At 35.7% G+C, this 15,672-nt stretch overlaps 1 protein-coding gene across 2 annotated transcripts; it reads right to left on the bottom strand.

Moving 5' to 3' along the window:
* Nucleotides 1-3,303: 3,303 nt before the first annotated feature.
* On the bottom strand, nucleotides 3,304-12,397 carry papolg (poly(A) polymerase gamma; the record flags this gene model as incomplete). 2 transcript variants are annotated; one of them, XM_079855184.1, is made up of 22 exons in its annotated part: nucleotides 12,230-12,385; nucleotides 11,462-11,629; nucleotides 10,005-10,071; nucleotides 9,794-9,875; nucleotides 9,537-9,646; nucleotides 9,400-9,453; nucleotides 9,203-9,314; nucleotides 9,019-9,108; nucleotides 8,589-8,727; nucleotides 8,364-8,436; nucleotides 8,153-8,273; nucleotides 7,986-8,070; nucleotides 7,854-7,907; nucleotides 7,401-7,520; nucleotides 6,591-6,700; nucleotides 6,349-6,470; nucleotides 6,090-6,253; nucleotides 5,500-5,612; nucleotides 5,170-5,372; nucleotides 4,926-5,006; nucleotides 4,672-4,731; nucleotides 3,304-4,599 (listed from the first exon to the last, which is right to left on the bottom strand). In XM_079855184.1, exons 1-22 carry the CDS (start codon nucleotides 12,244-12,246, stop codon nucleotides 4,501-4,503), a joined length of 2,244 nt encoding a protein of 747 aa, XP_079711310.1. In that variant the 5' UTR covers nucleotides 12,247-12,385. The 2 variants fall into 2 exon arrangements, with proteins under 2 accessions (XP_079711310.1, XP_079711311.1); XM_079855185.1 differs by lacking the exons at nucleotides 3,304-4,599; nucleotides 4,672-4,731; nucleotides 4,926-5,006; ... (8 more) ...; nucleotides 8,153-8,273; nucleotides 8,364-8,436 and having other exon boundaries at nucleotides 8,585-8,727; nucleotides 12,230-12,397.
* Between the last annotated feature and the right edge of the window lie 3,275 nt (nucleotides 12,398-15,672).

Below are 15,672 nucleotides of genomic sequence, written 5' to 3'. Positions count from 1 at the left end.
CTGTATTTTATATCTTCTGCTGATAGGCCATTAATTGCAGTTTTACTAATAACTATTTATTATTTATTAATCTTTAATTATACATTTATGTACAGAGTAGGCCTAATATTAATTAACAACATGTTCATAGGGTTAGTTGCATATAATTATGCACAATTGCAACGAATAAAATGAAAAAACAAACAAATACAAAACTTGTAAATAAATTAATTTCTATACAATTTAGTAACATATAATTGGGTGTTCTCCAACTGAAGGCATGCTGTCGGATTTTTCTGTGTTGACAGCTCCGTTAAATAGCCTATATAGTTTTGTACCATATAGCCTACTACAAATATGAAAAGTAAAATACAAGAATAACATTTTAAGTAACTTCTGTTTCTGAACAAAAAAAGCAGTAAAAAAGGCCTGATTTTTGTTTTAATTGTCAGAATCTATCCTACATGACAAATAAAAAAAAATCACAAACATATACTAATAATTGAGGCTATAGCCTATTTTAATGAATAAATAATTCAATAGTAAAATAATTGTATATATGCAGTTAATTAATATATAATTTAAAAAAATGTTTTTAAACAAATGAGGAAATTAAAGTGGTTTGAATCCGGAGCCCTAAAAGAATTTTAGAATCGTTATCTAAAGCTAAACGCAGCATCCGCAACTGAAGGCACGCCGCCCGCACACCTTTGTTGACGGTTGCTGTAGACCATTTAAAAATGTTAAATAGCTAACCAAATAACATGTTTAGCTTACAAGTGCACCTGTCTCTGACTCTCTGCAATTTGTATTGTTATTTTCAAATATTAGCCTATTAGCACAAACTCTCATTAAGCCTATAAAGTGAATTAACGTTCTTTTATTTTACTCTGGAACCTTTACTAAATGGAAAAATATTCTTGGCTAATGAGCAGAAATTAAAAAGTGGGAAATCTTCCCAGGGGACATCACATACTCTCTTGTACTTATTTTGAATAAGCAATTACTTTGCAACTGCTAAAAAAGTATGTTCTATAGTATATAAATGTGTGTAGTATGAATGTAATCTTGAAGTACTATACATTCGGCATGTTGTCATTATCATGTGACCTACAAGTGTCAAGTTGACTGCCATTCACAAATCCTTGGCCTCATAGAAAAGTTTCCATTAAGTGCGCACTTCAGTATCTTGCTGGAAGTAGGTCATCCAGGTAATTCTCGGACATATACTTTAGTCAAAAACTGTATTTTGCCTATATAGTAGGCAGTACGCGATTTCGGATGCAGCCCTTGTCTGTAGTCCTGCCCTTACTTCCGTAATGCAGCTGTGTCACCCTACATTTGCATAATGTCGCCTGTTTGCTAATTTGGCTTGCCCTCAAACAAAAGTAGTTGTAAGGCCATGAAAGTTCATCACTATTGAAGAACTATTTTTTTCACTGCAAGGGCAAAACATCATTACATGGACTTCCAAAGACTAGACCAGACTATTGGGATAGAGAATGAATAGTGACTAATTGAATAGATAATTACTATTGGATTACATATTAAATAGAAAAGTAGCAACTAAAAATAGATAGGGTACAACGGGGCTAAAAGCTACTTTGATTTTATTTTCCTCTAAACCTCTAGATGGCACAAAAACTTGCAGCAGCACTTTCCAAAACATCAGATGCATGTGGAAATTTGGCTGATCATTGACGCGATAGCGGGCAGCAGTGCAAAGTTTATTCTGTGTTAATTTGATCTAATATTTGATGTTTTTAAAATATTGTAGATTTAGAATCGCTAAAATTATTGAATATATTTTGAGACAAAGGACTTCTTAATGATTTGTTCAAGCTAATTAAAGCAACAGTTTTTCATTGACGGAAGAATATGTAAAAGGCGCCCCTGCTGTCGGGTCTAAAGGCACAATTATTAATAAATAGATGGCTGACTTTTCCATTTGTTGACTTTAGATTCAGATGGTAAATATCATATATTAAGTTGGGTGTTCACCTTAGAATTAATCACCATATTTATAATGAAACCATATTTAAAAATCTGATATTAATAACATATAACAAAATATAATTTAATGTTACTACTGTAGATCTATTAAATTATACCATATCTTTTAATGCTTTCAGAACCTTTACTTTTAAAAATAATTGTTTATGTACTTTTTTAAATTTACTTTTATATGAATATTTAATGACAGTATATTTATTGAACAAAACTTAATCCTTTTATCAAAATAATTCAAGTATTAAATTAGACAAAACATTTTAGCTCAAGTATATATTAGTATAAATAATGTGTGATTTAATATTTATTTTCACACAAAATCTGTTGATCTATAAATGTTCAATACAATTTTTGTTCTGCAATCATGCACTATAGGAATAGCAAAAAGCACTTTTTTTTCTTAAGGTGTGTCTTTAGCCCCGTTGTACCCTACCCTAGTTGTAAATGTGGCTTGCCGTATTATTCAGCGTCTGCGCAGCCAATCCAACTAGGGAAATGCATAGTGCGCAGTCAAATTCAAATTACACAGAAATGGAATGAGAAATGTCAAGGTACTTGTAATAATTAATGTGTTTACTTTTTCTTTGTTGAAATGGAAAGTAAATACATACTTTTTTGAAATCCCACGAAATTTTTTATTTCATACTATAAGATTCACTTCAGTAAGTCAGACACTTGGGAGTTTCTTTACTCTTGATGTTCTCCTGCATTTTGAATTGATAGCCGTTTCTATCCCTTTAAGAAACAAGGACCTACTTCTGACAGAATAAATCAGATCGTTCTGACACGGTTTAGCTCAGTGTGCAATTTTTTAAGAGATTGAATGACCAGTATCATATTATTCTTTAAAATGGACGCCGCTTGTATTTACTAAAAGTTCACGCAACTGATCAACTTATGAAAGGGTAATCCCCTCCACGCAGTGGGAATCTCCCACGAACAAGGAAGTTTATTTCCAACAACAGAGAAAGAATAACACTTCTTCGAGAGAATTTACGCTTTGACTCTATATGGGTAAATATTTTTGCAATTAACAGTTTAGTTATTCATAGCTTATTAGCAAATATCCTATGTGAGAGTTGTGGTCAACGCGACATTAGTGTTTACAACTTCACTACTAGTAATAACTACGTCACAGGGATGGCCCATAGGAGGTGACGTCATCGTAAGCTGTGGCACTTTTACCTGAATTTGCAACATAACCTACACTACATGTAAAGAATATATGTCTCGTTTTCTCTTTAAAAATCATCGTTGTCATGAACCAGAACGTTTTGGAAAAGTGGAAAAAAAAAAGACAGGAGCCACTTGGGGTTTTGTGAATTTTATGTTCTCAAATGTAAAGAAGGCAGTTTACATTACATACAAAAATACCCTTTCAAATACAACTTTTGCCCTACAAAAGAATATGACAAGTAGATTTTTTTTAAATTGTCCTAAAGGTAACAGGAAGATTCAAACTGAGCGATGAAATGAATGTCTAGAAAAAAAATGATGTTAAACTGCAATACCTGTGATATAAAAAATTATAATGGTACAAATAAATAAAATGTTAAGAAACCCCAAAAGAGTAAGCCTATGTTCTCTGTACACCCCAACAGGGCAGGACAGTAGGTTGTGGAAAGGAGGGGAGGATGGAGGAGGAAAAATGGAATATAAATGGAAAGTGTTCAAAGTTAAAGTTCAAGAGAGACTGCCATTCAGACCTCCATGGGAGGCGCAGGGGGTGACGCCCTAGACGCAGGAAATTACAATCATGCACATGCACACGCAAAACCAACATGGACTCGTTTATCATTTAGCAAACCTGCTTTGAAATGTAGGCCCAACAAACCCATACCTCAAATCTAATACTGCTCTTTTGTTCTGAGCTGATAACGAAACTATGGAGTGGCAGCAGCGTTTGTGACCTGTAATGGGAGTCATGGTTTTGAGTTACTAATGCTGGTCCATCTACACACTCGCACACATACGCACCCCACACAAAAAGGTCCTCCCAGAAACTGTACCAGAATCAATACAGCCATTACAAAAAGACTGCAAGGAAAACCTTTGGACAAACAAAGAATCTCATTTACAGTGACAAACAGGACAATTTTTTTTTCAACTTTTTTTGTTAATAAAAACTACATTAAGGTGGCATAGAAAGACTAACAATGATTTTTAAAGTTATTTACAAACTACTCTACTGTACAAGTTGTTTCAAAAGCTCAAATAGATGTCTACGCAAGCATTCGGACACAGTAAGGCATAAAAAAAAAAAAAACTACTTGGGAAGAAAAAAAACAAAAACAAATCAATACTTTACACTAACTCTTTAACAAGCAGGAAGACCAGCCAAATATCAGTAGCAGTTTAAAAGCAGCACTGCTGTTACACAGGAGTGGTTCCACTCTTTAAGGGAAAACCTGTGTAGACAAATGCTCAAGAAAAGGAGAAAAAAAGATTAAAGGGCAAACCCAAGAGTGGCAGCAACAGTAACAATTCATGTCACCTGTAGATAGCTCACTGTTATCGGTTAAGGGTGAGCCTGATTGAATTTTTAATCACACGGAGGTTGCTTGTGGGGATTGGGGAAGATGCATCCGGAAGCTCTTTACTGGGTAGTCTCTGAAAACAAACGACTATTAAATTAATTTCAATTTTGACATTAAATTATTATAATAATTGCATGTCAATTACCTGTGATCTTGATGTATCGATTGTTGGTATTGGCATAGGTTTGGTTGCTGCAAAACCCTCCTGTGTCAAAGAGGGGGTGGGGGAGGGAGTTTTCAGGAAATTTGTTTTTGCACAAACATTGCGTGAGGTCTTATTGTGTTGATGCAAGAAAACTGTCACAGTTTCAGTGAAATGATCCAATTGTGGTGTACACCTGTGGTTAATGCAATAAACATGAAGAAAAAAAAAAAAAAAAAAAAAAAAAAAACACTCACCACTGTTTGCCCATCATCACCATCCAAGCCATTGGTAGTTGGAGGGTTCGGTTCTTTAAACGCAGAGTCATCAGAAAACACCTGACACATATTAAGGCATGCTTGAAGTTAAGGCTGGATTGGATTTTTCCATTTTTATAAGGGTTCCTCAGAAATGAAGAGGTTGACCATTCATAATGGATTTCTGTTTTGTGTGTGTGCTTTTGAATGGTATAAAAAATGCAAATTAAGAGCTTTGTGAGACCTCTGTGTCTTTCTGCCTCTTAGGTGGATCCTCCAGAGATGGAGAGTGAGGTCTCTTTGGTGCTCCATTGACACTGTTGGGCAGGTCAGTTGGGCTAGGGGAGGAAGAGGTAATGCGTGGTATCACACTACGGCCCACCACTGTAGGAATGGTGTTGCCAGCGGGAGGTGTTGGGGGTTTGGCAACTGGAGTGGCGATGGGCTCTGAAAAGAAAAAAGTACTAAATTAGTGGAATCAGAATGAATTGCAACTTACAAAAACACCAACAAATGTGTTTCCCCATTAGAAAAACAGGAACAAGTCCATAACAGAATATATGATGGCACTTACTGGAGCCGATGACTGGAATGGACATTCCCTGTTCTGGTTTTGGAGGCGACAATTCTGATGCTGGTGGGCTGTCCATGAATACAAGGACTGGATGACTGGGTGGGCTGATACTACTGGAAAAAAAAAAGAGGGAGATAAAAGAAAGGGTTAATACAGAAGAAGCAGAAGGTTAAAAAATACTGCCAATGTTGAAAAAATAGGTAATTGTAAATAATAAGTTCATTTTATCGAACAGCATTTTGACACTACGGCCAACTCATATTTTTGCATTTCTTGTGCTTGTGAATGAGGCCATAAAATTAGCTTGACCACAAAAAAAAAAAAACCTGCAATTTGTGACATTTATAATTTGTGCACTGAAGCAAGAGAGGAAAAAAAAACCTCTTGTTTTCTCTTCGAACCCCTAGACCTCTTAAAAGCCTGCTAAAAGTCATGTGTGATACAATAAATTGAAAAATGCCATTTCAGTCCCTTGGGCAGGTATTTGAGATTCACTTAAAAACTCACAATCTTTCAGGAATCCTTTGGTGTAAACCAGCTAAATCAGGTACAATAAATAACACGTATTTCATCCCAATCAGTGACACTACCTGTCTTCAGGTGTGGAGACTGGTTGGCATGGTTGGCTGACTGGTGTAGGCGAGCTGAACGGGGTGCCAATGTCTGTGTCCCTGGAGCTGTCCAGCTGACTGCTATCCAGTGAGCAGCGCTTCGACCCACCACCATTTGAGCTTCGGTTTATGTCTCCCAAACTCTGCCATGAGATAGAGATAGGTTATGGATATAGCTTCTTTAGAGACCAAGAGCATTCATCATTAATGTAAACACTAGAAGACTATGTGGTTTTACCTTCTTCTTCCTCTGCACAAGTTCAGGAGGCAGGTAATGATGCAACTGTTTCTTCTTCACATGTGTGGCCTCAATAGTCATGCCATCCTTCAGCATGTTGATGTTGCTGGCCTGCCTATAAACTACAAAGGAAATCTAACTTTTAGACATTAAAAGACCCCAAGTGTCCTCTACATCCAAAATAACCAGTAACTTTAACAGGACAATGGAGGAAAACAGAATGCACTGGCGGAGTAGCTTACCAGTATCGGTGAAGGACTGGATGTCATAGGTCAAGTCAATATTCACACAGTCAGAATTGTCCAGTTTTTTGAAGCTGATTCCAATAAACCACATGGAAACAAATTCATTCCTGTGAAAACAACAGCATGCAAATTTAGAAACATTTTTAATTTCTCTATATTAGTCCCTATATAGAGGCCATTAGATATCCGCAAAATAAATATAGGCATTGTAAAATGGTGATTAAAGGTGGTTGTATGAAGCAGAAGCTGAAACCCCGAGAACAAATATAAGATTAAAATAATAATCGGAGCAAATCCAATAGTGTCCTCGCATCATCTGTCCTCGTGCCTTAATGAACAAAACATTAGCTTCATGTTTGTTATTATGGCAGGATGACAATACGATAGATAAAATACAACAATAGAAATGTCAACTGGTAGAGATTTTGCCATACTGTCTGCAACATGATAGATATAAATCTGTGGAGGACAGCTTTGCATTTACAGGAATCATTACCTTACCTTACGTTTAACGAGAGTTGGTCTTTTACATAGACACTTCGTATGATAAAAAAACAAAAACAATTTGCATTCAACAAGTTCCAGGTAAAAAAAAAGAAAAATTACATAATACATTTCACTTGTAAAAGATTTCTTTCTATTATTATGCAAACATGGTACCACGTGTTTATTTGAAATGCAGAGCATTTTCACTATGAATGAATAAACCCAACAAAGAAAACAAAAACAAACAAACATTATATTGTGATAAAATTACTCATACCTAGACAATTTGTTGGTCATGCCACCCACCTATCTATTACTTACTCATTGCGGTTCTCTTTTGAACCGGGAAAAGACTGTGGGTTGACATGAGCAAGGGTGATGTACTCATTGCGCTCCAAATTTCCAACCAACACTCTTATCTTTGATTCCACCAGTCCAATCCTGTGGAGGCCAGAACATCATTATTTGAGGAGTCTGTGGTTCCAGAAACAGAACCCAATGAACGGATTTCAGAATGTAGATCGTGAATTTGAGTTTAAGTGTAGCCTTTTCTATTATTATTATTATTATTATTGCTGTAATGCTGTTTAAGTGGAATGAAAACATTTTAGTACAAACCCATACAAACAAGCCAAACTATAGTCCTTTTTTGGCCGTTGGGGGTAAATTTTAAATCTCTGACAACTATTACTAAGTCCAATTAAAATTAGAACAATTTTTGCAGACACACACAAAAAAAGCAGCAGCAAGAAATGAATTTGACTAAGATTTTACCACTCTAGATGGTTTTCCTCAGTGGATGCACTGGCAGTAAGGACAATGTAATGCCTGCAACAAACAAACCAACATTAAGTTCAAGCTTTACTGGAATTGATCTCTGATATGACACTATGGATAACCACTTACTTGTACTTCTGGAAAAAGTTGGGAGGTTCAAACAACTTGGACCAGTCTGCTTTACCCAGAAGAATTTCATCTGTAACGGTGAGACCTTAAAACAGAAAAATTGGAAACATGAGCAATGGTCAAGAGAGATGGCCAATATCTGACCTACTTTTATTTAAATTACATACCATTCTTGAACTCTTCACTCATGATGGTGCGTGTGGAAGTAGACACATTGTAGGTAGAGTTCTGTTGTGGGTATGCAGGCGTGATGATTGGCATCAGGTGATACCTGTCTGATGGATTCACCTGAAAGTAAAACAACAGAAGGTAGAGTGAAATCAGAAAACTAACATAAAGCCTAGAAAAACTGTATACAATGAACATAATAATACTAACCCGCGGATCCCAGACTGGCAGATTCAAATTGCTGTCTTCAGGTTGTTTTAAAAGCACAGGGTTTGGCCATTCCCTGATGAAGTAAAAAAAGAATATGCAGTGAAGAGATGAGAGGGGGAAAGCAATGGACATTCCATGACTACAGGATATGGACTTGGACATTAACTGCACACAATACGTGAAGTTTCAGTTCCACCATATGAACCACATGTGCTGTGATCTCACCATTTAGAGAAGACCAGAAAGAACTTGTGCACAAGTGTGGCGGCAACAGCATTTGGGTAGAGCTGACATGTTCTGGCCACCAGCATAGCCCAGGACACTCCACCCAGAAAGCCTAGCATGTTGGAATAGATTCCACGGCCTAAAAAACAAAAAATAAACAAACAAAAAAAAGTCAGTGGACTGCATTCTTAGCAAAGCCAAGATTTAAAATAAAAGAGATCAGAATTTCAAATCAGACATCAGAAACTAGTGGTTAACACATGCTAGGACACACATTGAGCTGGGGTGCTCATGAGTGCAAAGCATTTATCAAGTAATTACCCTGTCCCATTTCACTTTTTTCTCCCCATCATTTCTGTCCTTCTCTACTCGATCAATAATAATAAAAAAAAAAAACTTCTCAAAAGGCAATAATTTAAATCACACTTACGTTTGGCCCACAATTTAATCGCTCTCAATGTTAATCTGAAATTCTCTTTATTAGGCACCAAATATAGGATCTCATCCGTAACACGGCAACCTGCAAAATGTACAAAACAACAAGTAAATCTATGAAATAGAGAAATTAAGACTGTACATGTGACATAAAAACATAAAATCTTGAAGGTTATTACCATTTAGACTGCGAATGCATCTGATGTCCAAGTTTCTGAGGAGGGAGTCTCCTCTTAGGTCCAGGTTATCAGGAATGGACTGTAGAGCCAGCCTGGCAAACAGCAGATCAATCTGAGGGGGTGAAGAAAAAAAGTAAATAAATAAATAAATATCATGCAGGCTTATATCATAAACAATTTGTCATCAAATGCTTTACCTCAATGCCATCAAACTTGAATTTGATCACTGGCACAAAAGCATCCTCCACAGCCTAAACAGGAATTATACACAAGATAAAGTCACTCTTAAAACAAAGCAGTGGCAGAAATTATGAGTAATGGAAAAGGTACTCACCCGTAGATCCTTAATCTCATCATGCCGTTTTAGTTTTTCGAAGAAAGATGAAAAAAAGTCAGTTCTTTCAACATGACGTGGGGCAACACACAAAGCATCTATATCAGCACCTAAAGGAAAAAAAAGAAAAAAAAAAACATACTGATATGCAAAGGGTACATATATTCCTCTTTATAACTTAAAAGATCTGCAACCTTAAGAAAGTCTTTTAAGAATTTTCTGCTGCTTTACAGTACAAGAAAGCTCATCAAATGTACCTTTTGTGTGCACTCCCAACCTATATGACCCAAAAGTAAAGATTTTGCCACCAACATTCGCTACTGCTGACGGTGGAAGATTCTGTGAGGCAAAAGAGATGATTTAGAAAAGCAACTTGTATTTCTTGATTAAAAGAAATTTCTTGAGTCTTGACATAACAGGTGATGTGACGATGACGTAACAGGCCAAGAGACCTGTAGTATTATTTACCTTTGTTTCACTGATTTCTGAAATCCACTCCTTAACAAATGAATTCAGCTTCCCAAGAACTGCAAGCCTATACAGACACAAACATCTCTCTTAGTCATTACAAAGATAGAAGACACATAGAAGTGAGTCAGGGTATGGCAAGACTGCAATATTTTTTATCTTTTATGTAAAATAGAGTGCCACTGTCATGAGAAATCAGGTCTTGTGTCTTGAAATCGGGTCTCAGGACTCCAATAGGTACTCTCTTTAGAGCCTGCTCACAAAATTCCCACAAAATCATGTTTTATGTTATACGTTTGAACTACGTTTTAATGACAATTAAAGTCTGTTTAGTTCACTTACACATACTAGAATGGCATACAGATACACAATAAGCCTGATAGCTTAGCTTATACACTACACATTTGCACATACATACTCTACCTGTATTTAAAATAAGTATTATGTAAAATGTTAAAATATTCCAGTTATTAAAAGAAAAATCCAATTATATATAGAATTGAATTGTTTTATTATGCACTACATAGTAAGCAATTACATACATATTTTAAATTTTATGTTTCACCAAGGAACAAATCTCCATAACACTTAATATTTATAATATTTTCAGGGTCAGCGTTGGTCCCATGATTATCAAGTGGTTACTGCTATTTCAGTGACATCTAAGCCAAGCAAGAACTGGAGGCTGCCACTCTGCGTTTCAATTTTCAGCAAGATTTTAATCAAATCTTTGGTTTAAATCAGTCGTAGCGTGCCTCTCAAGTTCACACACACTATAAGAGTGACTAAATGTTGGAGGGTGAAACCTCAAAAATGACAACGTAAAAGGAGCAATTCAATGCTGGAAAGACAGGATTTTAATAAAACTTGGCTTTCTATGGGGTACTAAATCGGAATTTTTATAAACTGTGCGACATGACTTTAAAAAAAAAAAAAAAAAAAAGAGAAAAAAAAGAAAAAGAGAGAAAAGGGCTATGCCCTACAAAAAAGTAGTGTTACTTCAACACCTGTAATGAACTGGGCTTGTTGCCTTTCCAAAACATACAAAAATGCTCAAGTATGATCTGTAGTTTTAACAAATATTTCCATCCATCCAACGGACTTAGCTGACAAATAAACAGGGATATCTGGATGCAAGTAACATTGAGAGAGAATACACATTGGTCATTTAAGGACTGGATAGTGTTGATTGTTGCACTGTGTCCAAACAGTCATATACTTTCCAATGTCAAAAATAATAATAAAAAGTTCAACATCACATTTTCAAAGACAGTAACCAATAAAGAACATTTTGCATATACAGATAGCTCCAGATATGTTGACTGTAAAGATCCTTCAAAGGTTTATGTTGGTACTTTCGTCAAAGACACTAGACAGATAGCAACAAACATGTGGCAGTCTGCAATGCACAAACCCGTCTCTAACCACTGGAAAGTTCCATAAATGAAAGCCCTCACCTGTGATTGAGTTCATCTTCACCCTCAAACACTCCAAATGGTTTCATAGCCTCAGTGAGCTTTTGAGTGTAGATATGGTCAATCTCTCTGGGAAAGGCCAGGCTGATTGAAGATGTGATGCCATAATGTTTCCGAGGCTGCTGCCCGCCAAGCGTACTGTCACCAGTCCTGCAAATAAAGACATAATCATGACAATAACAATAGGTTCATTGTGCACTGTAGAGACATTAAATATTAAGATTAATAACAAATCAAAACACTATTGAACTAAAAAAAAGCCTAAAAGCTTTTTAAAAATTAAGGGGTGCTCTAAACATATGACAGTACAAAATAGTAATATGTAAATATGTATGTCACACATAGGCCTATATATTATGTGTATATGCTTAACTCGACATAAACAATGGCAGATCATATTGTACATTCAAATACGCTTCGTTTCATGAAACGTAAACAAGCATTGAAAGAACCGTGCATTGCCCAATGTTTGTGTAAACAAAGACACGATTACTTGGCAAACACCACCAAAATAACCTTACTTCGTTTAAATGCAACGGACTAAAACATGCGTGGATTTTACCACTGTCATGTAATCATTTATTAAATTAAAAACACACAATCATTCCGTTTATCAGTTTCAGTCTGCATTCTCTCACCGTTATCTTAATAAACTGGCTAAACTAACGTTAGCCTAGCATGGCATTTTTTTTAAATCAACAACTAACCCGTTTACCCTACTAAAATCACTTTGGGGAATGGAACACTTACGTTGACATCTCTTTCATGACCTTGCGTATAAATATCCACTTATTTTCAGAACAAACGCGCAGAAAACATGTAAACTCAGCCAGCAGCAGCCCCGTCTCAATTTATAACAATAGTTGTTGCTCCAATATGGCGCCCACCGGACAGACATCTCCCGACATGCTCTGCGCCCTGACACTAGCAGATGAATGTTTTCTTCTTCTTGTTGTTACTGGCCGCTCACTCCTTTGGAGTATTACCGCCACCTACTGTATAGCTTACATGGGTGATGCATCTCTATATTACTTTTTTATATAGCCTACATTCCTTCCCTCTTCTCTCCTTTTATTTGTGGATGTAATGCCTCGGCTCACCCATCTTCTCCTGGCGCTGCGTGTTCAGCTCCTCCAACGTCCGCCCGGCGCATGGGCTCCTCAACTATAAAGGTGGGCAGAAGCATCACAGTCCTCATACATTATCCTATGCTCTAATCCTGTATTCTTTAAAAAGGTTAAAACAGCCCCATATATCTGAGAATCTCTCAAACCCTTTCCCAATAGGTCCGTGACATTTCAAATATCAATTACGATTTTATTGGACTACAGTGAGCAGAGCAGCATGCGAGACGACTATCAAACAGTCATTTTTTATATTATTGAAGAAAATCTGCACTCTCTGGTAAAAAATTGGAATCTTGAAGAGATCGGGGCTTGGGTAGGCCTATTTCTCACAGTATGTTTATTTTTGAAAGTCAAATCCTAGAAATGTATTTTAAGATATTTGTTACCAAAAAAAAAAAAAAAAAAAAAAAAGCGAATGCACTTTTCCTCAGTTACTGGCCTGGATATAAAAAGTATTTGAACACACGATGACTATTTGTGACAACGTGCCCCTCGCTATCTGGCAACATCACGTGACCAAAGGTGCGTAAATAGTAGCCTATACAGCCGATTGCATGACAAGTTTGGTCCTTTTTCAACATAATATGTGGGATGATCGATACTGAAACTTTATTTGGACAGCCTACAGATGGGTGAAAGTGATGTAGTGCTAGTTTAACAAATAACAAACGACAAAAAAAGCTTTCCAAGAACTAGCCTACAGAAATCTTCTTCTGTGGAAAAATACACAGGGTCTTCTCTGTATTTAGTAACTGGTAGCCTATTGAACATTTGGCAAAAAATAACTTCTTATTGTTTATAATATACTTGTCTATCCGTATATTACACTGACAGGGATACATTTTTATCTATTAAAAATCAGATGTCTGTGATTTTGGAGGCATGTATGGCCTACTTCATTTTTAATGTACAGTGGAGTGATACATTTTAAATATTTTGGAAATGGCTTTAAATCCCTTTCAGACTCATAAGCCTCAACAACCTTCCTTCTGAGTGACCTAAAATTGAAAAGGCAGCTTTATATTTTCTTGTTGTATGAACAACATTGCAAATATGTGTAAAATATAGCCTAATTTGGAAAATATTTTGTTTCTATTAAATTGCATTAGGTTTATTTATTTGTTTATTTTTTTAATTCATTTTCAGTCTAATTTATTTATTTTAATCTTCATTATTTCAATATATATATATAATATAGGCTATAATTAAAACATGTATATCTGTTTCAGTCTATGTGTCCATTCTGTCACAGTATGAACAAAACTTTATTGATTTCCCTTTTAACTATACACTTGTATTTTGGGACATTCCCAGAATATATGCACATAGTCCCCCACCATCCCACAACCTCTCCAACATTGTGATAATGGCGAAGTACTGTCAAATTTGGCAACCACCAGTGGAACTCTAAAGAATATCATTTTCATTTTCCAATCAAATTCCTTCCACATTTTGACTGCTGATACCCTTATGACAGCCAGCACATATATGTATCCACATCTCATCCTCTATTACAGTACTTAACTCTAGTTCCCGGTTTCTTTTGATATGAAACGTGCCATCAGATCGGTCCTGCATTAACTTCCCATAAATATGTGCTATATGGTTTTTAGTAGGTAGATCATGTTCAATAATATTGATAAAATATTTTTCAACATTTGTTGGAGATCTTTTAATTATGTCCCAATGTTTATGAATTGTGATATAGTGTCGTAATTGTAAATATCTAAAGAGAGCATTCGATCTCAGTGTAAACTTATCACATAATTGAGAAAAAGATCTTATGGTTTCTCCATCAAAAATTTGATTAATTATCTTTAAACCATTCTCTTCCCATCTACTAAAGGCACTAACCCATATAGAAGGGAGGAAATCTGGGTTACCTTTAATAGGTATTGCACGTATTTTAATTTAATAGGTATTGCAAATTTTGACGGTATGCTGTATCCATATATTTGTTTTCTTCACTCTTTTCTGTACTTGTAAGTCCATGAATGGCAGAACTGTCAAAGAGACTTCAGGAAGCGAATTCTGTTCAATATTAACCCATTCTGCCTCCTTATCGATGCCAAGCCAAGCAACCATAGCCCTAAGCTGAGCAGCCCAATAGATTAGGAAGATTCAAACCCCCCCTGTCCTTATTTGACACAAGTATTTTAAGTCTAATTCCTGGTCTTTTATTTTGCCAAATAAACTTCCATTTTTCTAGTTTATTAAATGCTGAGACTGGAACCAAAACAGGAAGAAATTGAAATAGGAAGAGAAGCCTCGGCAGTATATTAATTTTTACTGTTTCAATCCTTCCAAACATGGAGAGAGGTAGTATCTCCCATCTCGCCAAATCTTTTTTTATGGTCTCAAAAAGCTGTGTGTATAGTTAGCCAAGTATAAATGTGATGCCATGTAACACCCAAGTATCTGAAATCCCTAGACCATCGAAAAGATACTTCATTATCTAACTGAGTGGGCCAATGTCCTGAAATCATCATTGCTTCTGATTTCTCAGCATTTACTTTATATCCAGAAACTAAGCCACAGTCTCTAAGGCACTCTAAAAGGGCCTGGATAGATGAAACAGGGTTTTTTAAATGAATAATAATATGTTATCGGCATATAACAATATTTTATGACACTCCTTTATCTGTTATCCCCTGGTTGCTCCTTATTAACTCTGCTAGTGGCTCAATACTATGTAAAGAGCAAATACGATTGCATCTCCCTGACGAGTTCCCCTACCTAAATTAAAAAACTCTGAGCAGTGACCATTAACTCGATATATATATATATTTAAATATGAATTATAGCCAATATTAGTCTATAATTAATTGAATTTGTTTTATTTATTTTAATCTCATTTGCATTGTTTTTATATATATTTACTTTATCTACTTAATAATTTATTTAGATATTTATTCTTATTTCTAATATTTATTTATTATCTGTTTTCCCTGAACCTAACTTGGTTTGAAAACCCCTGGTATAGGGAATACATTTATTTACGAACAATTTGGACATTCATTCAGGGTTATAATGGGCTGTATCTGCTCCATTTCATGAAGCGTAATA

Source organism: Squalius cephalus, assembly GCF_949319135.1.
Source record: "Squalius cephalus genome assembly, chromosome: 21".
Lineage (NCBI taxonomy): Eukaryota > Metazoa > Chordata > Actinopteri > Cypriniformes > Leuciscidae > Squalius > Squalius cephalus.
The sequence above is the reverse complement of the archived record's forward strand: the minus strand, read 5'-3'. Positions and strand labels throughout refer to the sequence as shown.